Below are 24,461 nucleotides of genomic sequence, written 5' to 3'. Positions count from 1 at the left end.
TCCTCACCTGAGCTTGTGAAGACAGTCATGTCTGTTTATAAATAGTTCTATATACAATAGTCCCTGGTTTTCCTTTTTAATCCCTGGAGGGGCTTTTGGAAAACCTGTGGGAATGAAGCAAGAAGTCCTTGCTTGATTCAAGGCTTGATTCTGTAGCTGCTTGTTTTATGACCTTGTACCAGTTTGTTAGATTCACCCAACTTTAATTTACCCATCTCTAAAAACAGAAATATTACATCTCATGGTTGTTGAGAGAATTAAATGAGATGGAGTAAATGAGATGGAGTAAATGAAAGTTCCTTTTCACGCAGAAAACCAGACAGATTAAAAGTACTGTTTCTTTGACTCACATGACTGTGTAAAAGCCCTCCTTTCTGTCATCCAGCCTTACGCCACACCCAGCTTAAGGCTGGGCTAGTTACCACAAAGCCTGGTGTCCTCAGACGCCAGCCCGGAAACAGGCTACCGCATGGCAGTGTCACAGTCACCTTGCTTAGGCTGTGCTCATCCCAACTCCTACCCCCCTTAGTCTGTGTGCCTTAGTGAGAGGGACGCTTACGCCACCAGCTCCAAGCAAGGAGAACCAGCATAAACAGTCACCTGCACGGGTTCACACTCCTGCTTGGCCTCTCATGGGCTGGAAGGCCTTTGAGAAATTACCCAAGGTCTCCGAGCCTCAGTTTCCTCATCCAGGAGGTAAGCATGCTACTGCCTTCCTCTTTGGAGGTGATACCTGTGAAGGGCCAGAGTATTTAGTGTTTGGCATATATGGTTATTATGGAAATTTTGGATCCTTCTTTCTCTGAAGTTTCTGAACAGAGAGGATATAACCAGATATTTTATGATAATTCAATCAACTTTCATAAAAGGAAGTTTTGGGATTCTTTAAACAGATTGTAACCTGTAATGATCATTGACTTTCTTGTTTGCCATGAAACAAGTGATAAACATCTTCATTTCCTTTTACTCTGGACACACACAAACACACACACACTTACTCTGCCTGTTTGGTCTTCAGCACAGATGGATACTGTTTCACAATGATAGAAGAAGATGATTCTGGGATGCCCGTGGTCACTTCGGGATGTCTGGGACTAGAAGGCTCAGATTTTCAGTGTCGGGTAAGGAAGAGAACTTGATTCTACTTTGTAACCTTTCATTGGCTAGATTTCAGAATGCCAAGTTTCAAACAAGGTAAAACAATTGTGGTTTTTTGTGTTTGTTTGTTTTGACTAGCCTGTTTTTTTAATAATTTGGAAAATAATTTGAAAATTCTCATTGGGCCAATACTGCCTTCATTTTGAAATCAAGTATTCTTTTTTTCACTTTTGCTGTTAACTTCTGGTTTAGTGACTCATTTGATCATCTTGCTCAAATTCCAGCTTAGCTAACTGTGTTAACTAAAGAAGCCAAGCCTTCTTCTTCAGTTGACACTGTAAACACTGGTTATTACAAATACAGTAGTAATTTTTGTTGAAATGCAGAAGTTGCAGTAAGATAATATATGATAATTTGAAAGAAATTACCTAGTAAACATTTCCAACATGTTTGAATAAAATTATCAGAATTTTAAGTGAGTTCTCTAAATAGTATTAATTTCTAAAGTTTTAGATAATGTGAAACTTTGAAATTTCCAGGAAACCTGTCAATAACTGTTTGGGTTCAATTTCAGGACACTCCCATTCCTCATCAAAGAAGATCAATTGAATGCTGCACAGAACGGAATGAATGTAACAAAGATCTCCACCCTACACTGCCTCCACTGAAAAACAGAGGTAAGGAGAGGAAGGCTTCCAGGCTGGAAAAGCTTTAGACATAAAGAAAATAAAAACTTAAATTATTTTCTTTTCTAAATGCATCTATCTGTACCATTTTCCACTGCTGGGGCAGAGGACTGAGGCAGGATGACACAACACAACTGTCATTCAAAGACATGTGCAAGGAGTTCTTGGCGAAGGAGTCGCACATGACTTCACGCTTAAGAGTCTTATTTCTGTAACCTCACCTCACTTCCTTTGGAAAACTGCAGTGTCCAGAACTTGTAGTGTGTTTGAGGAGGGAGAGATAGTGTTTTGTTTGCCCCTAAAAGTTATTCAGAAGTTGCATTTCACTCAAAAACTGCTACTTGGCTACATTCATTGTAAAAATAAGGACCTTATAAAGGACTAAATCAGATTATTTGCTGGATGGCATTTCCTTTTATACATGCTAGAGTAACTACTTTTTAGTCAAATTACGTATCACATGTGGATAAAATGGAGAAAATACCTAGAAAATTAAATTCTAAGGCTTACATATTTAGTGTTGGTCATTAAGAAAGATAAATATTGCATCCCAAAGACTTTTGGTTAAAAACAGCTCCCATGTTTCTTTTCTTCTTGTTCTCACCACAAAATAGTTTGTAATTGTCATACAGTCCTGGGTCTTATATAAGTAGCCTAAAATGATTCTTTATGATTGATTTTTTTATTTCTTGAGAAGATAAAATCTTCCCAACAAAGTACAATGACATTTCAAGGTTTCAATGATAATATTTTATAACATTTGTTCCTACTATAGCCTAGAGAACTCTGTAAGATTGATTCCTAATTAGCCACATCAAAAATTCAGTTTCTAAAATTTTGCCAGTCAACATGCTAGGTGGTAGGGATACAGAAATGGGTAAAGAAAGTCCTTGCTCTCACGATTTGCACTCTGGCATATGAGAGAGAAACATGTAAATAACTCAGTTATATTTGGACCCTCTCAATAGTAGAGTTAGATTATGAGGTACATTAAGGACACAAAAGAGTGAGTGGCTCATTTTGGGATGGGAGGATGCCAGAATAGCTTCCTGGTAGTGATACTTAATAAGACTTCAAGGAGGAATAGAAGTTTGCTAAAATGGATAGGGCAGGGATAAGAAATTAAAAAATTAAAATGGCTTACATAAGCCAAGCATTATGCTTAGTATTACATTAATTAATTCAGCTTCACAGCAATACAGTGAGGTACTTAGGATTATTATTCCCCATTGAAAGAGGAGGAAATTGCAGCACAGAGAGGTTAATTATCTTTCCCAAGGTTGCACAGCCTGTGAGTAGCCATGACTCTAAACAGAGGCAACAGTATGTGCTGCGGTTTGGTTTGAAATATTTGAGCAACATCTGCAAAATCCAGGCACAGGAAACGGCCTGGCTGGTTGGAGAAAGTCATTCTTCAAAGGGGGCCGTGGATCAGCCGCCTCAGTACCACTTGGAGCTCCTTAGAAATACAGACTCTCAGGCCCCACCCCAGACTACTGAACATGCATTTTTAACAAGGTTCCCAAAGTGATTTATATGCGTATGGAAGTTTGGGCAACACTTTTGGTAGAAAAAGAATCTATACGTGGGTATAGCCAGCGCCGCTGAGTCTCACCATGTTGAGTTTGACGACATCTTTTTCAAAGAGAACTCCACTGATGTCAAATTGCTGTAAAATGCCAAATGTTTACGTTCAATTTTTGTAGTTATTCCCTTGTGACCTGTTTGCAAAAGTAGGCATCCTGTAGGCAACATTTTGAAAAGCAGAGGTGCAGAGTCAGCCGTGTCGGCCGTGGGGGAGGGAGGTGGGGGAGGAGCGCTAGAAATGGAGGTAGACACGCTAGAATTTCTTCCCTCAGGGAGGAAAGGCTTTTCACCTGCGAGTGGAAGTGGTGTGTCCCAGAAGTAGCCCATGGGGTTTAGGAAATTGATGCTTCAAGTGCTGAAGGGGCTGCAGTGCACATGTTGCCCTGTAGATGGAGCCAGATTCTAGTTAGGACGAGGCAGGCCAAGGATATTCTCTGAGGAGGTTGAGCAGGTAGGGACTTAAAAAAATAGACTACATCTCTAGACAATGGAATGAAAAGGCTTTGAAAAGAGGGGCAGCCGTGTTGGAAGACAAGTCTTTGGTTCAAGGCAGCATGGGAAGGAGGATGTGGATGTGGCTGGTAGGTTATGTAGAGGATTATACAAAGTGATAGATTTGGGGGGAATTTGGTGGCATTCGGCTTTACTGCTTTGAACTCTAAGGACTCCAGCTAGTACCTAGATGAGGTCTCTGCAGATTCTACCTCACCCTTTTTGGCGCAGTCCTGTTGGGGTCCAGTAAAAGTCACTGCAACTGTGTCTGAGAGCACTGGTCTTTTTTATATAACTATACCATGGAGCTGCTGCCTTTTACGTTTGTTTTTGCCTCTACCAAATGCTATGGACAACATTTTATTGGAAGTGTACTCTATATGTTTACTAAAAGTCAGTAATGCCTTGGTCAGAAACATTTGTGTTGTAGCCATATTGGATATATGTCTCTATGAATTCATATTGGAGATAATGTGTATACATGTTTTTGGTATAAAGCCCCAAATAAAGAACAGGGATGATGTTAAAGAATCATAGAACCGTCTTCTCTTAATATTTTTAATTTTAGCTTAGAATAGCCCTAACTTTTGCGAAGCTGGGGCAGTAGTATGTTTGGAAGTCCACATACCATTCACCTAATTATTTAAAACTCGTAAACCAGTGTAGAAGACTGGTAAATATAGCTTCTATTAACCTGACTTAAATGTATTTTTGTAGTGATGGAGAACACCAGCTTGGCGTTGAGAATGCTTGAACTACTTAGTCTTACTCCCTCCGGTGTGGGAGGGGAGTGATGGGGAGAGCCCGTTCTGGGTTCTGTAAGGGCCTGTCATGCCTGCACGTGGGCGCTCGTCGTGTGTCTGTCTCGGCCTATTGATAGAGACGCTATGGACTGGTAGTGCCCGAAGCACTTACCTGGGCCCATAACACAGTGGCAGGCCCCCCCAGACACTTCCCCAGCTGGAGCCAGTGTTGTGGCTAGACGGACCTGTGTGGTTCTCATTACAATTGTAAGATGAACCTCAGTAACAGCCATCAGGGAACTTTGCAAATTAAAAAGGTTTATTATTCACAGGAACTGGAGGGTACACAGCACACCTGAGGGCCACATGGCAAGGGCCCAGGTATGGGGGTCGGGTGCGGACTTGGGGTTCTAACTTTATTGGGGGTGAAAGCGGGGGGCCTTGTGTTTCACAGGTTCACTCTTTATTGGCAAATTAATTTAAAAAGTGAGTTATAATTGACATATATCATTATATTAGTTTCAGGTGTACAACATAATGACTGTTTGTATATACTGCAAAATCATCACCACAGCAAGTCTAGTTAACATTTGTCACCATACATGGTTACAGAAGCACTGGCAAATTTAAAACATACGAGCGGGAATTAGGGCGCAGGCAGGGAAAAGGGAAGTTACTCAGGCGGTCCGCTGTCCAGGGAACTTCATGGGCGGGGTGGCCCGGTTCCTCGCCTAGCTGTGTCACCAGTAGCTAGTGCCACGCAGCTAGCGGGGTGCTTATCTGAGGTGGGTGTGTTTGAAATGGATGCCTCGAAAGCTCAGTGTCAGACCCGACACTACCACACCCCAGCCCTCCCGTTTACGCTCCACCCGCGTGTCTTGCCCCCGCCAACCCCTCGGCCTTAGGGAATGTACGCCAGCTCCTTGGTCCGCCTGCAGTAGGACAGGGCTGGAGAAGAGGGCCTCACAGTTCCCAGACACAGGCTTAGGGCCATTTAGGTGGAATTCCAGACTTTGGGGCAATGGCCCGTGTTTTTAATGGAAAGCGGACCAGGACAGACTGGGTGGGCACGTGGCCTGGGATCTGCGGACCCATGCTCAGTGGGAAGGGGCACAGTTGAAGGGAGCCAGAGCAGGACCCTCTAAGAACCCTGCTCTTAGCTCAGGGGGTTCTAAGCTCAGAACCAGTCCAGTTTTCTGACTAAGGGCAGTGGAGATCATCATAGTAACTGTGATCTTTGCTGACGTGAATAGAGTGCTTACTGTGGGCCTTTTCTGAGTGCTTTACATGTACAAACTCATTTAGTCCTTCTAACAGCCCAGTGCGGAAGGCACTGTTATCGTCATCCCCATTTCACAGACGTGCAAGCTAAGGAATAGTGGGGTTAAGTACTGTGCGAAGGTTACACAGCTAGCGTAAGTCCTGGAGGTAGGAAATAGGCCAGTGGCCTCATCTCACTGAATCTTCTATGCAGAGCGCTGAATGACTTCCCCCCACCAAAAAAAATAAAAGTTTTTATTTATCTAAGAGTCAGAAAACTCTCAATAAATAGTGGTTAGTTGTGTCACAAAATAATCAGTAAACAATTCATATGATTCCTTCAAAGCCTTCTGTTTATTATGTTTGCTTTGCCCAATTAGCGTTTTCTCTATTCTTAGGATATGGCATTAGTTGCTTGCTCCCTCTCTCCCTTGCACTCACCCCTCCTCTTCCCCTCCTCCACTTCCTTCTAATTTATCATTTATGAAGGTCCCACTTGTGTACCAGGCCAGAGGTTTTCAAACTTAGGGGCATCAGAATCACTTGGGGAGCTTGTTAAAACACAGAATACTGGCCCCTACCCAGAGTTTCTGATTCAGTAGATCTGCGGGGACCCTAATAATTTGCCTTTCTAAGAAGTTTCCAGGTGATGCTGATGCTGCTGGTCCAGAGAGCACACTTTGAGATCCCCTGTACTAGGTGTTGCCCCGTAGATTGTTAGATATTGTAGCAGATTTATTAAAACCTAAATGGCAAACTACTATAAAGCAGACACTATCTTATGAAAAGAGAGGGCTGAAAAACCCAGCTTACCATTTTTTGTTGTTGTTCTTTATTCTTAATAATTGCTCTTCCAAAAAAGTTAAAAGGTTAACCTCATCACAAAACATCTGTGTTACTAGGAGTTAAATAGTAACAGGCTTAGGTGAGGTTCTGTTATTAGACATCAGAGAAGTCCTAAGTGTAGGGGGAAATATCTACCAATAAATTTTCTTACTGAAAAATAAACAAGAAAACCTTTTCTACTAGTAGAGTTTTTTCAGATTTTTTTTCCAGCTTAGATGCGTGAGCAGGAAATTAGAGAATCACATCCAATAAATATTTATCAGTGTACATTTAGGTCCTTGAAATTTTGTCATCTTCTCTTTCAAAAAATGATGAACGGTGGCCAGAATGCAGCTTAAATTCTTTTATGAATATTAGTTTTCCTTTTGCTTTGCTAATTCCATTTTAGCACCAGCAAAGCAGGATGCTGTAGGATAATAGTCTTTCTCCTGAAGGAAGAAACATGAAAAGTAATTAGATCAAATGTAGCACCTTCATCATAAACAATAAAACATGATCTGGGAAGCCCAGTAACACTGCGGCTGGTGCTAAGGGTAGGAAGGGATGTCTACTTTGATGGAGAGGCTTATAGGGAGAAGTCGTGGTGCCCTGGTGTCTGGCTTCCTGCCTGCAGATTTAGCGTTGGAGGGGCACCGAGATGCTTGGAGGAAGGATGCACGCCCAGACTCTCAGCATCACGTGTTCTGACCAAGATATTGTGAGTAAAGTGTTGTATTGAAGTGGCATGTAGGCCAGAGAACTTGATGAGGATATTTTTCTCCTCTCAGATTACTTATTATAGTCACTTATTTTTGTTTAATCTTTTTTTCAGATGAGCATTTAGAGAAGTGAAACACTGGTGTTAAAATGAACAGAAGCCGTTGCTTTATTGAATGGGATTCTCTAATTAGGTTTTTACAAAGTCAAATTAAGTTCATATAATTTTTTGGAATAGGTGTAAGTTTGTTGTTTTACTATAGGAATTACTTTATATATAGTACGTGTGTTACCGGGAGGAGGGGGAAAAATTACCTCAGTTCTTAGTCACCTGAAAAAAAAATGAATTTTTAGTGAGAGACAGAAAATGTGATGTAAACAGATTTTATTCGTAAAGTGAAAAGGTGGTAAAAGATAGAACCCTCCAGAGAACCGGGGGCGGGCCGATCCGGGAGAGGAAACATGGTGCCGCTCCTTTGTTTCTCCTGCCTTACATCCTGGCTTAGGAGGGGTTTTCGTGATTGGTTGACAGCTCACGTTCCTTGCGCTCAGGCACGACCATCCCTTTTGTGCAAGTGCTTACCCATGATGCACACAGAGAAACCTGTGGTGGGGGCTCAAACTGAGCCCCTTATCCTGAGCGCAGGCGTAGTGTTATCTTCTGGGTTGCCTCCTCCCCCTTCCTCTCCCCTTGCCCAGAGCTCATTTCTAACTTCCTAACACATGTATACTTCCTAGAAAATGTATCAGAAACAACATTCTGTTTTGAAATAGGATAATTTCAATATAGTTTAGGTAAAATTATAATACAGGATTTCCAAAGCTAAAATTTATCTAATTTCTTTTCTTATTCAATTAAAATACATATTCTGAACAGTGTACAGATTTGTTTAGAAATGCTGTTGCATAGTTTAGATACTGCCAATTACAGATTAAACTCAATAGGTAAGAGGTATTTAACCAGTGAAACATCTCCCTTATTCTCCACAACACAGATAGGTTGAATATATGATGGCGTCTAGAGTGCAAGGATGTGTTGCAGAATTTTCCTTCTGACACATTTTTTATGCCAGTGACAGTATAAACCGGTACATGAGTTGGAGCTGAATTCCTTGTCAGCAGTTAGCTCTAACATTTCTTGAAATGTGCAGCTTTTAATTATTTTGGAAATTCTGGTTAACTTTGGGATGGATGAAAGAAATTTAGAAATAATTAGTCTCTTTTTTTTCTCGTTGAACACAATAATCTGGATATAAAAATTCTGTCTTAACTTCTTTTGTTACCGAGAAATATAATTCTAAATATTTTTATGTCGGAAAAGAACTAGAAAATTCTGTCTTTGTTCTTATAGTGAATTTATTTCTAGACATTACTGTAAGATGGAATTCAATATATGATCAAAGTAAATTACTTTACACTATTATTTTTTGACTGAAATCCTCTGACAAGAATGTTTTTTCAGCAACTTTATGCTCCTGTTAATAGAAGGATGTCTCCAGTTTATCTGTGATTGTAACATTGAGAGCACATTTAAAGATGTCTTTGGGCCATTCGTATTTTCTAGATGCTTTCTAGATTTTTTTCTTTTATTTCTTACTGCAGTTATGAGCCATCTTCTAGCCTTAAAAAAATAGACCTGGCATTTTAAGCAGTTACAAACCAGTTACAAACCAGTTAATTATCAGAAAGGAGACAAGTAGTGACAGAATGTTATTTTGTTAGGAAACCAATACTGATTCTTCCTTGCCTCTCACAGTGAACCAGGCTTCCCTGGAGAGTGCTCTGTTCTACTTCCCTGAGCAGTTGGAGTGACAGCCAGGTGGAAATCTGCTGCCCCAGAGAGAACTGTGGGCTCTGTTCTTTCCCTGAGAGGTATCTGGTAGTGTTCCCCTTCCAGGATTCTGGCAGCGACTTGAATGTTTACATTGTTAATGCTCTGAGAACAGGTAATGGCAGATTAAAACACAACCAGCGTGACTAACAGAAACAAAAGGTTTATTGATAAGGCTCACGTATTCATGACAGGAGACAGGCAGGCAGTGGATGAGGCTGCAGGGGATAAGGTTATTGGGGCAAAGGAAAGGAAAATGGGAAGGTCATGTTAGCCTTAGAGAAAAGTGCTTGATGGTAAGGGAAGAATCCTTTATGAGAGGATAATATGAACCTTTCTGGTCTTGTGGCTGTCATAAATCAGAAATCTAGTAAGACGAGGAATAAATATGTGTTCTTACAGTTCACAGTGTCTTCTGTATTTACATGGAAAAGTCAGTGAGGCTGAGTTTTAATAAAATTATATCACTTGAATAAAAAATACTCTGTACTCATATGCTGACAATGTGTTGTGTTGGGGTAGTTATGTCTTCTAGTTCTAATAGAGTGTCCAGTGTTCTCTTTGGTTTTCTGCAAAATCAGGCTTTTTATTTTTGTTATCCTTAAAATTGGAAATCGATGTTAAGCTAAGTTTCCAGCAATACTATTTGCACACGTATGCACCGTGGTATTTGTGCACCTGCACGCATATAAACATTGTTACCTGCCCTCTCCCTGGCAGAGGTTGTGCTTACCTTCGGTTTATTGCTAACTTTGCCTCTAACCTAAAGGAGGGAGGGAGAGAGAGGGAAAATTTATTAAGACAATTTATTGTGTAAAATTTTAGCTTGATTTTAAGAGCCTGCAGATTATTTTCAAGATTTCCTAAGCAGCACTTTTCAGACGATGCATGTGTTAATTATATGTGATTTCCGTTGGTGTTAGCGTGAATGGCTTTTTGGATGTGTACCGTAGTGGGTCAAGTTCCTGAATTCCTATTTTTCTGGACCATGGGCGATGTTTCTGAATTTGTTCATATTAAAACTGCTTTTTAAAAAATGGATTCTCATTTAGCTTTTTCAGGTACAGATAGAATACTTGCATTAATAGTTTACAAGTAGTAGAGATCATAAGTAATTGTTAAACATATATTAGACTGATGACTAAATCTTAATATTAACCATCTCAAGATTTGGATAAGAAATTGGCATAAAGATGTATGGATTTTAGTTTGAAATAAGTAATCCAAACGGTCTCATACATATTTCAAAGTAAATGTTAATTTTCTGATTTTGATAATTGTATCACCATTTGGTAAGACAATGTCCTTGTTCTTAGGAAGTGAACTCTGAAGTGTTTATGGGTAGGAATATTATGTCTATAACTTCAGATGGTCCATAAATTATGCATACATGTAAAGAGATAACCATAAATATGAATACAAATATATATATATACACATATATCTTTTATAGAGAGAGAGGTAAGCACACACATACATACTGAGAAAGCAAGAGAGTCATAAAGCAAATATGGTAACATTTTTAAAATGAGAACTTTCTAAAGGACATGTTGGAGTTCTGCAGACTCAAATTATTTTAGAGTAATTAAAACATGTTCATATTGATGATACAAAAGAAACTTATAATCTTTTTTAAAGGATATTTTGACAGCATGTGTGAAAAAACTAAAAATACATATCCTTTGAACTAATAATACTACTTCTAGGGATGTAGATTAAGAAGATAATCATTGATGTGCAATGATACATGCATAAGAATGTTCATCACAGGATTTTAGGTAAAGATGTTATTATAGCAAAATCTTGACAATCCCCTAAATATATATACATCATCAGAAAACTGACTTTCTAATTAGAATGTGTCTGTATATACACTATGTAGTCTTTAAAATCCATGTTGCAGAAAAATTTGTATTGTTTACAATATTATCCATGAAAACACTCGTTATAAGGCAATTGTAATTTTTTCCGAATCTTACTGTGAAATACACATAACAGAAAGTTTACCATCTTAACCACTTTCAAGTGTACAATTTGGTGATGTAAAATATGTTCATAATGTTGTGCAACCATCACCACTCTCCATTTCTTTTCATCTTGTAGAATTGGAACTCTTACCCATTAACCATTAACTTCCTCTATCTCCCCTCTCCCCAACCCCTGGCAACTGCCATTCTTCTTTTTGTCTTTATGATTTTTGACTGCTCTAAGTATCTCTTATAAGTAGAGTCATGCAGTGTTTGTCTTTTTGTGATTGACTCATTTCACTTAGCATAATGCCCTTAAGGTTCATTCATGTGGTAGCATATGTCAGAATTCCCTTCCTTTTTAAGGCTTAACCATGTATGTGTATACGACATTTTGCTTATACATCTATATGTCCATGGACACTTGGGTTTCTTCCATGTTTTAGCTATTAAGACTAATGCTGCTAAGGACAGGGGTGTATATAATGCCTTTTTGTGAACTATTTTGCTGAGGAACACTTTGGTCATCGAAATGACACTGCAAGGGCGTACACTAAAATGTTAGTAGTAATTTTTCCAAGTAGTGTGGTGGTGGCAGTTTCGTTTATTTTATTTTGCTTAGTTGATGCTTTTCAGTTTTTCTTCAGGGAATATGTAACACTTTTGAATGAAAAAATAAAGTTACATTGAGTGGGATGAGGTCTCTAGCCAAAATGTTTAGGTACTCATACAATTAAAAGTATACAGCACAGTTGGAAAACATCTTGTTTGTAGGTAACCAAAGTCATAAATTATAATACATGATACCTTTAAAAATTAAATAACAGTAATTACTCTCCCAAGGATATACAGTGCCCTTAATAAGAGTGGTGCTAATTCTCTTAATATATAAGCACACCTGGATTTTGGTCATTTTTCTTCAAATGTATTCCACAGACTAACTGCATATAAATCACCTGGGATGATTGTAGGAAGTAAAATAAAGTAGTTTGAATAAAAATCTCTGGGGTTCAAGTCAGTAAATATGCATTTGTGTAAAGCTGTCCTGGTCATTCTTATTTTTATGAAGTTTGAGACTGTAAGTAAATCTGATGTCAAGAACCAGAGTTAAAACAACATGAATACTATTTAATAATTTGTTGTTTAAAAGGATCATATAATTCTTTGAGTAGAACATACCCATTCTTTTAAAATATGATGCCACTTATGAAAACCTTAGGTATGTATTTTTGAAGGGCATCTTTGCTTAAAGTAATGCACATCCATATATTCTATGTTTGGCAATATATCAGGAATCCTGTTCCTTTGTATCCATCATAGGATGACTTTTTATTTTATGTACACTGAATATAAATTAGTTTTTTATCCAAAGTCATGATATAGTGCGCTTCAGAAACCACATGTGAAAAGCCTGTAAACCCATCAGCTGGATCTGACACAAAGATGAACTACCTACTGATATTTTAGGGGCATTGCTCCATCTACATTTATTTATATTCTGTGCTTTTATCTTATGTCAAGCATGTTCCTTCCAGAGAGGAAGAAATACATGCCATTGAAATGAGTGCCTCGATGAACAATGATTCATGTTAGTCAAACTTAACTTAATTTTAAGAGCATATATATATATATATATATTTTCATCAATTAGCAGATTAAAAGGACCTTTCACATCATGCATATGGAGCTTAGCAAGCACTTTTAGCAAAGAACTGCTTCCTTATTTTTAAGTGAAAATCGTCTCTGTATCATGGCTCTCTTTTCTTTCTAATTTCAGATTTTGTTGATGGACCTATACACCACAAGGCCTTACTTATATCTGTGACTGTCTGTAGTTTGCTCTTGGTCCTTATCATTTTATTCTGTTACTTCAGGTAAGTTTCCAATATGTAGGTGTAGGATTTTGAATTTATAATATCTTCCTCATACTCTTCTACCTGTTGACATTTTTTTACCACAGCTTTCCTTGCCCTAATTAGATCTTAAAGTTCACGGATAATATCAGGTTTCTAGTGATAAATATTTGTCCTAAGGAAGCTATTAAACCTATCTCTTTTCCGTTTCAAATATCAAAACCACCCAGAAAAAATTCATCTCTAGAGAATTTACGGTCATTAGGAAATTCAGCAACTAGTTGTTACTGAGGTTTGATTCAAAGCAGAGAAATGACCATGTTGAACTTAGAATGGTTTTAGTAATTCCTTATTTCATGAACTAACAGTTTCTCTTTAACATTGAAATATTTTAAAGATAATTTATAGATTAATTATTAAAATAGAATAAGTTCAGTTAGTAAATTAGAGTATAGTCACTACAAATTATTTTCAGTCACCTAAGAACCCATTTTCTAGTTCGTGAAATGGCAGGGACCTTTACATTCTCATCATTTGCCTTTTGCAGTCCTCATTTAAGTTACTGTTGTGCAAATGGGAGTTGATTCAAATAACATCATTTCTAGTGAAAGACATAATTATTGACAAAAGTTTTTAAAGTTTCAATTGATTTCATTTATCTATATTATCGCTTTATATACATTACCTTAGATGAAAAAGTTTGTTGTAATGTCTTTTGTAAACCAAAAATTTGCATCTTTGATTAATTACCTTATAGGAATTACCTGATATTAAATAATTACCTTATAGAAAAAGACTTTAGGAACTGATTCTTGGAACTATGTAGAAACACTTATGGAATGTAGGCTGCTTGGATATATGCGGTTGAAAGAAATAGAGAAGAAAAATTATAGATGGTTGTGACTGAGTGAAAACATGTAGTTTACTTTAAAAGTAGGTTAGAAAAATAATTATGATTTTGTGTTTTGGAAATCATAACTAAGAGTGATAAATACTGAGCATTTAATCTTGTATTTATGTGCAGGGATAAAACCTGCTGTGGTTACTGTTTTATCTGCCATGTTTTGCTCCTGTTGTTGGAATCCAGAGTCTCAAACTGCCTTCCTCTGTGCTTCTGCAGGTATAAAAGACAAGAAACCAGACCTCGGTACAGCATTGGGTTAGAACAGGACGAAACGTACATTCCTCCTGGTGAATCCCTGAGAGACTTAATTGAGCAGTCTCAGAGCTCGGGAAGCGGATCAGGCCTCCCTCTGCTGGTACGAGAGGAAATGTCAATAACCGCCTGGTTTCATTTTACTGAAATGGATAGGGCGATGGGCAAAGAGAAGGATCCCTGCAGTCAGTGAGACATCAGATCTCAGATGCAGGGTTTCCTGATAACATTTTGACATATTGGGGGCGAGGTGATTGTTCTTTAATGTGAGTGTAAGGTTACAATCCAGACCGTCGGACGTTCTGATAAAGAGCAGATTAGAAAATACTCAACATGGGACCATCTTCCCTCTGTTTTCAGTAAGGATAGCGTTACTGCACTTTGGCCTGGCTTTTGAAGGCAAAAGTAGCATCACAACCAACTGGGATCTGAGTGCTTCTCCAAGGGAAGAAGGCTGCGTTTCAGCTGGAGGGTTTATGTTTCAGGGTGAAGTCCTGGCTTTTCCATTCAGGAGAGTTTTAATTTTCTGATGGTCAACACTGCCAACTTTGAAGAAAATATATACCGAATCCAAGGCACTTGCTTTAATGAGAAAAGCATTCGGTTTCTTTATGGACCATGCAAAAAGGTTGTTGGGACTTGGAATGGAAATAACAATTTTAGTGAGAAATATTTTCCTTTATAAACTCTTAAGATTGTTTTTCCTAATCTTTATTGTCTGGTTCTGACTTTGGATATCTTGTTTACTTGATTTTTTTGGTGACTTTTTATTTAGTGCTAAAAATAACTTAAAAAAACTCAAGCCAAGAATTGATTACTCTTTTTTTGACACACAAGAAGCTGTATAGATTTAATATATATAAGTTGAAGAGTTTGAAAATGAGTATACATCTGTGAAGCCATCACCACAGTCTAGGCTATAAATATATTCACCACCTCCCAAAGTTTCCACCTGCCCCATTCATTCATTATTATTATTTTATGATAACACAACATAAGGTCTAATGTCGCAAAGTTTTAAGAATACAGTCCACTGCTGTTAACTGTGGGCACCGTGCTGTACGGCAGGTCTCTAGGACTTAGTCATCTTGCATAACTGAAACTCTGTGCTCTTTGACTAATATCTCCCCTGGAGGTAACAGACCAGACAGAAACCCACTTGGGAAGCAGTCATTCTGACCAAACCGATGCTACTTAGGATGTAAGTTTTTTTTTTAATGTCAAAGTTCTTATCAAATTGGTTGATTTTTCATTCTTAGAATTTAATGAATATATAGCAAATACCATTCTAAAATTTAAAAATCTGTTTTATTATACTGTTTTTTAAGTACCAATATTAAAATCCCCTTTAGTATTAATGCATCAGATATTTATGCTCTTGGAATTGAAAGCTACTTATTTTCTTCCTTCTAGCCCATCTTTCTCATTTCTGTGGCGTTCTCTCTCTAAAACCTTACTGTCTCCCTCCCTGGATAACACGTTCTAGTGTCCTAGTGTTTACGGGTCCTTTCTGGCTTGGTGAGCACAGCAGCCTCTCCTCCCAACCTCTTCCCCACCTGCTTCCTGAGCCGTGGCATCAGCCTTGAGTAATTGTTTTGAAAATACAACATGGTTTTAAAATCCACGTCTTTGCAAGTGTCGTATCTTTCTGGAGAGTTCCTTCGACTGTCACTCAAGGCCTAACCCATGTTTTATCTCTGTGACAAATTAGCCCAGACTGAGCCAGCCTGTTTCTCTTCTGTCCTGACAGTCCGCTGCGGTACCAGTACAGTGGTTGAGGATAGCACTGTCATTGGCATTAGTGTGGTGAGTCTTAGGTGGACTTCCATCTCTTCAGGGGTGGAGACTGCATTTTTCCACTTCGCATCCTCAGTGGCGTACCTGAGTGATTAAACAGGCTGCTCAGTAATTTGTTTTTAAAAAATTTCAACTCCAACTGTTAGTGTCTGTGAAAATACAGTCTTCTTTCTGTAATTTAGATACAAAAAAAAAATTAGCTGTTAACTCTATAACAGTTAAGAGCAGCCAGACATCGGCCCTTACAGGATGAGCTCATTTCATCTTCATAGCACCCGTGAGGTAGCACTAGACACGTATCCCTGTGTTCGCATCCGGGGCGTGCGCCCAGCTGGTCAACCAGCTCACAGGCGGATGAGCCAGGACTCAAACCCAGCCGATCTCTAGAGTCTGTGCACTTAATGTTTGTGAACCAAATATTAAATAAAACAAAGAACTGCATTTGATGATGGCAAGATGGGAAGAAGGAGTCTATAAAACTCAGTTTAGTAAAGGAACAGTCTCAGTATTACAGATTTAAGATCTTGTTTTAAGATTTGGTTTTTAAGATAAACAGTGTAGAAATGTACAGTAGCCTTTCTGCGTATTATCATGTGACTATCTCACCTTAATACTGATTTGTTACTTCTTTCATTAATGTAAAGGGAAAATTCATGCCTGGAATATAAACTTGGATGTACTATTTGCCAAGTGACTTTATATATAAATCCTTTAAGGAAGGAACATCATAGGATGGTTGTAAGAATTAAGATGGTATGCGTTTTCCTACTGTGTATGTATATAAATATGCTGGCATATTTAATATGTATGTATTCTGTAAATAGTAACACTATTATTATTTATTTATACCCTATTTATCTGACCTTGTAAAGGAACAAAAGGTGAAGTAAATTGTCTAATTGAACATCACACCTTTTGGTTGAGAAATCTTTTGTAAAGAATCTTTCCAATGTGTATTATTCACATAGCCTTACTAAGCAAAGTATTTAACAGTATATTTTTGTATTGCTCATTCAGGGGCATGTTGAGAGTACAGAGTATTACTTACAACTGTGTGGTTTCTAGTGTCCATCTTGTACGTGGACTTAACCATTAGAGACTATCAGGTAATCTGATCACTAGATGAGAGGACATTTCTGATATAGTGACAGCTCCTTATAATCCTTCTACAGCTAGATGTACCCATCTTACATGAAATAATTCTCTTTTTGGAATCACAATTATAGTGATTATATTTTATTTTTGCAATCTAACTTTCAAAATAAATATCTAAGACTGTAATAGAGAGTGAAAGTTTAGGTACAGAAAGATGTGAAACATTAACTAAATCAAACAAAAACTCAAATAACATAGATAAAACATTTTTCAAGTTATATTTTCCAGTTCATAAATGTTGTTATAAATCACAAAATATAAATATATTTTAAATTTCTGAATGTAATTTAGTGAGACTTTCTGTCTTTGAGATAAGTTGTTCCTATTATGAGCATTGCCAATTCCATCAGTACTTTCATTAATTAGGTATGTTATCATTAGAAAAGAAGTGGATGTAAAACTGTTTATGTTAGGAAGTGTCCCATAGATTTACGTAAGCAATGTTTTGTAATATCTGTAAATTAATAGTATTTCTTTAACAAATGTAGGAAGTCTTCTCTCAAGTCAGTCATGTAACTCCTTGTGGATTTGGCTCTCGGCTGCTTGGTGCTCTTGGTGATCTGGCCGCTCACTCAGGATGGAAATGTGCTGAATGTTTCCTCGTAAAGCCCTCTGCCTTTTAAAGGGGGAAAGGCTGCTCCACACATATACTTGGTCCCTCATTTCCTTCAGGCCGAGCGGCTTAAATGGCATATCAGCGATGCTTTTATTTTTCAATCCTTCTTTGAGAGGAAAAGGAAACTTTTATCTTGTCCCAAAAAGCTTTCAGTCTGATATTAGTGCTGTTAATGGCTCTGGCAATGGATAGCATTACCTCTTGAATTGATAAAATCGTCCATTATGCAAAAACAGAACCCATCCCAGTTGGTAGACAGCTGCGGCAGGCTGAACCCCAGCCCCCAGCACGTCCGTATCCTAACCCCTGGAATCTGTTATTTTACGTGGCAAAGGGGGAATAAGGTTGCTAATCACCTGCCTTTGGAACGAGATTATTCTGGATTACCTGAGAGCCCCAGCTCAGTGTAATTACATGGTCCTTAAAAGCACAAACACACAAAAAAAACAACTTTGGATTTACTTGATACAAAGCATGTCTCTGAGAAGAGTACATCCCAGTTTTTTGACCAGACCTTATGAGAGTCCTATGTTAGATTCTTTATGTATGTCTACCAAATTGTGTAAATGGTCGCCCATACTTAGGCCTTTCAGTCATGGAGTTCTCAAAAAAATTTAATGTAAGCATGAGTAGAGTGAAGATCATGTATAAAGAGACATTGAACCTCTATGCCTTCACTCTCATGTTTTCTTTCTCTTTGTCTCTGCTGCACTGTCTAATTCTTCAGAGCTTATCTTTCTCCCCAGCTCTCATAGGCTGTTTTACCTCTCCATTTTACAGTTTTGCTTGTGATAATTAACTCTCCCACCTCAAAGTATAATTTTCAATAATTTCTTACTGCTTGCTAATATTTCATTCTGTCTTCTATTTCTTCATGTATTTCATGTAACATTCTTGGTGTTCTGTATCTGAAAATTCCAATGTCTGTAATCTGAAGGGGTTAAATCTCCTTGGGGTCTTTCTCTTGACTCTCATTCGTAGTGGCTGTTCCCTTTTGTTTTAAGGAGTTTACTCTGTGGGGTCTTCTTTCTCCTTTCCTTCTCTCCCTCCCCCCTTGGGGATTTCCTGTCTTTCCTTGTGAACCCACAGTGCATTACAGGCTTTTGTTTCTCATCTTTATCCATGATCGAGTTGTCTGGTGGCAAGAGCTCCTTCAAAGTGTCTAGTTTCTCACCGTAGTGGTGGAAATGAAAAGTTCTGCAAATGATTTCCTCAAGAGAGGATTTGTGTTTGTTTCTGCTGGGAGCCATGGTGATGGTGTGTCACCAACCCAGGGCAAATTTAGTACCATTCAGTGGTCCCAGCTTAATGCTGAAGCCCAGGGTTCAGTTTCTCTAATTTTAAAGACGTGACAGAGTTCATATTCTGGATCTCAGTGCTGGTATTAGTCTTTGCCCAGACAGCAGCCTGGCTTTGGTATGTGCTGAGTGCTTCTCTATCCCTCCTCTTTTCCTCCCTCCCTCTGCCCCTCCCTGTTTGGAAATTTCCTTTATTTCTTTGTGTGCCCAACAATGCATTCCACTCGTGTTTTGTTGTATTTTATTGAAGCACATAGTGGCTTGATTCTCTTCAGAGTGAGTACCTAGTATCCCACTAGAGAGGTGGAAAGGAAGGATATTCTGCCAATTACTGTCAACCATTCAGGTATTTTTCTCTGAAAATAATAACAGGTAGAATGAAATATTTAATAATTTGGAAGCAATATTTCGAATAGTTAAAATCCACAGTCAGTCTCAAATACATTAGAAGAGGACAGCATAAATTAATAAGTAAATACAAATAACTTGTCTCTATAAAGAAGAACTAACTGGCTAAATATACTTTACATGCAATAACTGTTTCTTCTCTGGAGGGGGAAAAAAAAAGATTAAACAAATCTGTAGTGCTGTGAATACACCAACAGTGTGTTTTGGGATTTAACAGGTCCAGAGGACGATAGCTAAGCAGATTCATATGGTGAAACAGATTGGAAAAGGTCGCTACGGGGAAGTCTGGATGGGGAAGTGGCGTGGCGAAAAGGTAGCTGTGAAAGTGTTCTTCACCACAGAGGAAGCCAGCTGGTTCCGAGAGACAGAAATATATCAGACAGTGCTGATGAGGCATGAAAACATTTTGGGTGAGTAAAAGTCTATAGCAGTGTTCGGGGTTTCCTAGCTTTCCTCTCTTTTTCTGTTAACATCTGCATATTAACTCATCTGTCTAGACCAGCGATGAAATACACAGACATTGTCGTCTTGGCACGAACCCAAGGACGTCGTAAGCTTCTAATGGGAGACCTCACGGGGGGGGGATGACTAAGGCACCACTGTGAGTGAGCGGTGGGCTGGAAATGGAACATGCTCAGATATTTTTTTCTTCAGGGACAGGAAATGCAAGTGTAATACCAGAATTTCTTAGGGTTTCTTAGGGATTTGAAGGAGCACTTTTTTTGTCTAAATGTGAAAAGTTACAGGGGTTTTCTCTGCGGGGTTGGTTATATCCAGAGTTTATATTGAGAATTGATGTCCTTTTTATTTTCTCATGTTAGAGATGACCTGGGTGGATTGTTCAAGGGGAGAGAGTGTAAGCCAGTCTTGGAGTATGTGCCTATTTTGTAAACAGTGTCTCATGAGTAACTGTAATACCATGAACTGTTTACTGTTAACTTAGAAGTAATTTAAGTATGAGCTACTGATTAGAAAGGGATCCTTGCGTTTTCAGACACAAACTCTTAGAGTTTCTCTACCCTTGCTATTTTGATTGTCTCTGATTGGTATTAGTAATTCAATACTGTCATAGCCACAGTCAGAAAACTGAATGGAATGCCAAAAAGAAGACACCCATGGCAAAGAATGATCGTTGAAAATATGAATGACCCTGATGATATTCAGAAAGCATGTAGCTCCTCATCTTTTTGTCTCTTTTCCTTTTAGGGTTCATTGCTGCAGATATCAAAGGGACGGGGTCCTGGACCCAGTTGTACCTAATCACAGACTATCATGAAAATGGCTCCCTCTATGATTACCTGAAGTCCACCACCCTGGATACTAAGTCGATGCTGAAGTTGGCATATTCTTCTGTCAGTGGCCTGTGTCACTTACACACCGAAATCTTTAGTACTCAAGGCAAACCAGCAATTGCCCATCGAGATCTGAAAAGTAAGAACATCCTGGTGAAGAAAAATGGAACTTGTTGTATAGCTGACCTGGGCCTGGCTGTTAAATTTATTAGGTTAGTATCAGGGTGAACAAATATGCTTTTTATGGTTCTTTTCTATCACTTTCTGTACATGATACATTTTGTAGCTCAGTGCTTCTAGGATCTTTAACAGAGGAGGAATTTTATTCATTTCAACTTTTCTATGGAGGGAAAAAGAAATATTTTCTTTGCAACAAATGAAGTGGGTCAGTCCTGTTGTTTCTAAGCTCATCAGTGACCTGGCTTCAAGACAATGTTCACATTAGGTGTGCAGCTGCCGTGAAGCTGTTTAGAAAAGAGGTAGCTAATGTCTGGGATTGTGTGGTCAGAATTGTACATAATGTTTCTAAGTAGGAAAAAGGTTTTAGGAAAAAGCTAGAAATTATGTAGAGATAAAGGCTATTTTTATATGACATAAGAAAGATAACTTGCATAGGTATTCTCTGAGAAATGTTAGAAACTAATAAGCAATATACAGCTTGTAATCAGCACTATTATTACTGTAGCTTGAACAGTGAATGTGATACCTGGACCCATAAACCAGCACAGGATATAAAACAGTTGTTTTCAGACCCCTGGGGGCCCTTTGGAGGTAAGTTGATAGCTTCTACAGAATGGGGAGGAGGAACGCCCCATGGTTGGAGCTCTGTTTTGCTTACCCTCATTCTATTCATAGCAGCTCCTTTTATCTTGCAGATGATTTAATTACAAGCAATGCTTCTGCTTTGAAAACAAAATGAGTTTGCAAACTGCAGGTGTAGAGGGATCCTCAGATACCTACCTTTTTAAAAACTCAATTCAGGCTTAGCTTTGATTAAATTGTTGGACCCTCTTTTGGAATTTTTCCAAAGAAGGCTCTGTAGAATATAGAGAAGGGCCCAAAGGAAAAGCCATGATGAAGAGTAAAACTAACAAGAAAGGACTATTGGATTGGTGTTTTCACCCAGGAGTGAAGACTGAGGTGTGGTACAATGAAAGGTCCCAAATATATGAAGGTCTTAAGCATTTAGAGGGTGGCGGATGCAAGTTCTCAGCCTTTAAAAACAAAGCTGGAGAAAAATGATTTGGACTATGGATTTAAGTTAGAAATGTGAACCTCCTGCAGTATAAAGATTATTAAATCCTATCTCTCTATCTTCTGAATTCTTTTTTCTGACCCACAACCTACAAGTCTCCTCTACTGTGAAAAACTTTCCTATGATGCTTCTCAGATTACCAGCCTGTCTCCTTACTTCCCTGTTAAATTTCTCGAGAGTTCCAAAAGAGTGATCTGCTTTCACAGCCCAGTAATTCATAATACCTTGTGATTGGCTTCCACTCATTCTCTCCTGAAGCTCCTTTACTGCGGGACACACTGATCTTTGTCACCAGAAGCCTTTCTTACTGTCGTCCCACCCGCCGCGGCGCCCGCGCCTTTCTGCCTCCTGTGTCCGTGATGGGCCTTTATTCCAGGTTCTCCTCCTTTGTCTCTGTGGGTTCTGCTCTCTGTCTGTTTCTTAAATGTTACCCTACGTCTAGGTTTCCTGCTGCTTATGCTTTTCCTCCCTAGCTCCCAGCTTTGGTTGACCCTTTCTAAAATGTGTGGTTCCTGGCACTTCCCTGGTTCCCTAGGTTTCTGATTTGCTCAGTTGAATGAATTCTATCTCCATGATATTCCCACTTGAACTGGGCCAGTTGGGGTCCTCCCTACCAGTTTTCTAGATTCTGGAGTCAAGCATTTTGTAGTTATTTCCTCTTTGTCTTTCCTCCTTCCAATTTTTTTCTACATGCTGCTGCCAGATTTATTTTCTTGGAGCATAATTATGAACACTGTAGTAATTTCATAATTTCCTATGGCTTTGGGTTAAAATGTAGTGTCTGTTCTGAACACTTTATACTGTCTCACACTTTCAAGTATTTTTAACATGCTTTTATCTCTGTCTGAATACCCAACATCCCCTCCTCTATTTCGATAACTACTCCTTATCTTCACAGTTTCTTCCTTTGGGATACTTACTATTACTCCCTGGCATGCCTGAATGTCGCTGAGTTTCCTTACACCTTTCCTTGTGACCCTGGTGTGCTCTCATGACACTTCTCATGCTGTCATATGGTAATCGTTGACTGCTTATCTGTCATTCCGTTCCATGGAGGTAAAGACCATGTTGTTTTTTTCCAAGTTTACATTCCTAGGGCCTTTCCTTAGTGCCCGTTATTTAGGGGCCGCTTCAGAATTTTGCGTAAAGGATGAATGAATGAGTTCACGTGGATTATAGGGTGAAGGAAAAAGGTATTTTTTCTTAGCTTCAGAGATCTAAACACACCCTGGATTAAATCCACTTTTCTAGTTTTATATCCCACAAACTCTCCAACTTGTGAGCTTTCTTTTACGAGACTGAACTACTTGTGTTTTCCCCATGTGTGCTCCATGTTTGCCGCTCCCTTGCTTTTGATTGGACAGTGTCTAGCTTGGAATGTCCTTGCTTCTCCATGGACTGTAATCCAATCTCAGAGTTGCCTTTAAGTCACTTCACTCATCCCCCAGCTAGGAATAATGACAGCATCTACTCTACGCCCGTGGTAAATTCCTGGCCCCAGTCTGCCTGATATTATAATTATTTTAGTACATGCCTCGTCTTGCCCTGCTAGTCATTGGGCATCTTGAGAGCAGCATCCATGCCAAGTTGATTAACGTGTTTCCCATTTGACGTGACGTAGTGAGTTACCCATTATAGGTGTTCTGACATTGTTTTCAGTCAGTGAATGTTGGCAATATCAAAGTAAGAGCTCATCATCTTTATAGACCTTAAAACAGACAAGGAAAGTGAGTATCTATTTCTGAAACTTAGTTCTGCTTAATGTAAGGGGAATGAAATGAATGAACTCTCAAATTTCATGCAGACACTGATTTAGGAAGTGGAAGGAAATACTTCAAGGGATAATTCAGAGATTTATTTGACATATATTGACTAGTTCATCAAGAGAGGAAGGATATGAAAATACTGTATCATGTGTACAAATGCAGTGGCTGTTGGACGCCCAGACCTCTGACGGCTGAAGAGCAGCTTTGGGACCGCTTTACCATTCTGGGCCTCCATTTCCTCTACGTTAAATGGAGGTTGCATTTGGTAATTTAAAGTCCTTTTCACATTTTTATTTTGTATGTTTCAAGGGAACTGTGGTCTCAATTTTGAAACTCACTTTTAAACTTTGCTATATATGTTTCTTTGGTTTTCACTCTTTTCCTGACTTTCCTGTTTGGAGGAGGGGTGTGGTACATGTGTGCACACAGGTATTTACAGCACTTTATTACAAGTGGGGTTAAAGCTACCCCAGTGTTGAGTTCTCAGACTTCATATGTGAACTTCTTGTGAGAACTTAATCTTTACCTTGGTCTTGATGTGGTAAGTGTTCCCTCAGGCTTTTAAGTCATTTCTAGGGGGGTTCTCAGGGAAGTTGAGAGGCACAGAGAGAATGGACTGTGTGTTAGAGATTTCCTGCTCATTTAACTTTTTTATCCTG

At 38.8% G+C, this 24,461-nt stretch overlaps 1 protein-coding gene across 5 annotated transcripts in view; it reads left to right on the top strand.

Annotated features, from left to right (window-relative positions):
• The window catches only part of BMPR1B (bone morphogenetic protein receptor type 1B), a 411,794-nt gene that overhangs the window by 372,841 nt on the left and 14,492 nt on the right, over positions 1 to 24,461 (top strand). For all 5 annotated transcript variants that reach the window (XM_072940342.1, XM_072940325.1, XM_072940335.1 and 2 more), the window contains 6 exons: positions 1,019 to 1,121; positions 1,673 to 1,775; positions 12,984 to 13,080; positions 14,180 to 14,318; positions 19,707 to 19,899; positions 20,696 to 20,993. In XM_072940342.1, the coding sequence (XP_072796443.1) occupies positions 1,019 to 1,121; positions 1,673 to 1,775; positions 12,984 to 13,080; positions 14,180 to 14,318; positions 19,707 to 19,899; positions 20,696 to 20,993 (933 nt within the window). The remainder of the gene's footprint in view (positions 1 to 1,018; positions 1,122 to 1,672; positions 1,776 to 12,983; positions 13,081 to 14,179; positions 14,319 to 19,706; positions 19,900 to 20,695; positions 20,994 to 24,461) is intronic.

This window comes from Vicugna pacos, chromosome 2, assembly GCF_048564905.1.
Source record: "Vicugna pacos chromosome 2, VicPac4, whole genome shotgun sequence".
NCBI classification, from domain to species: domain Eukaryota; kingdom Metazoa; phylum Chordata; class Mammalia; order Artiodactyla; family Camelidae; genus Vicugna; species Vicugna pacos.
This window is presented reverse-complemented; position numbering and strand designations above follow the sequence as displayed.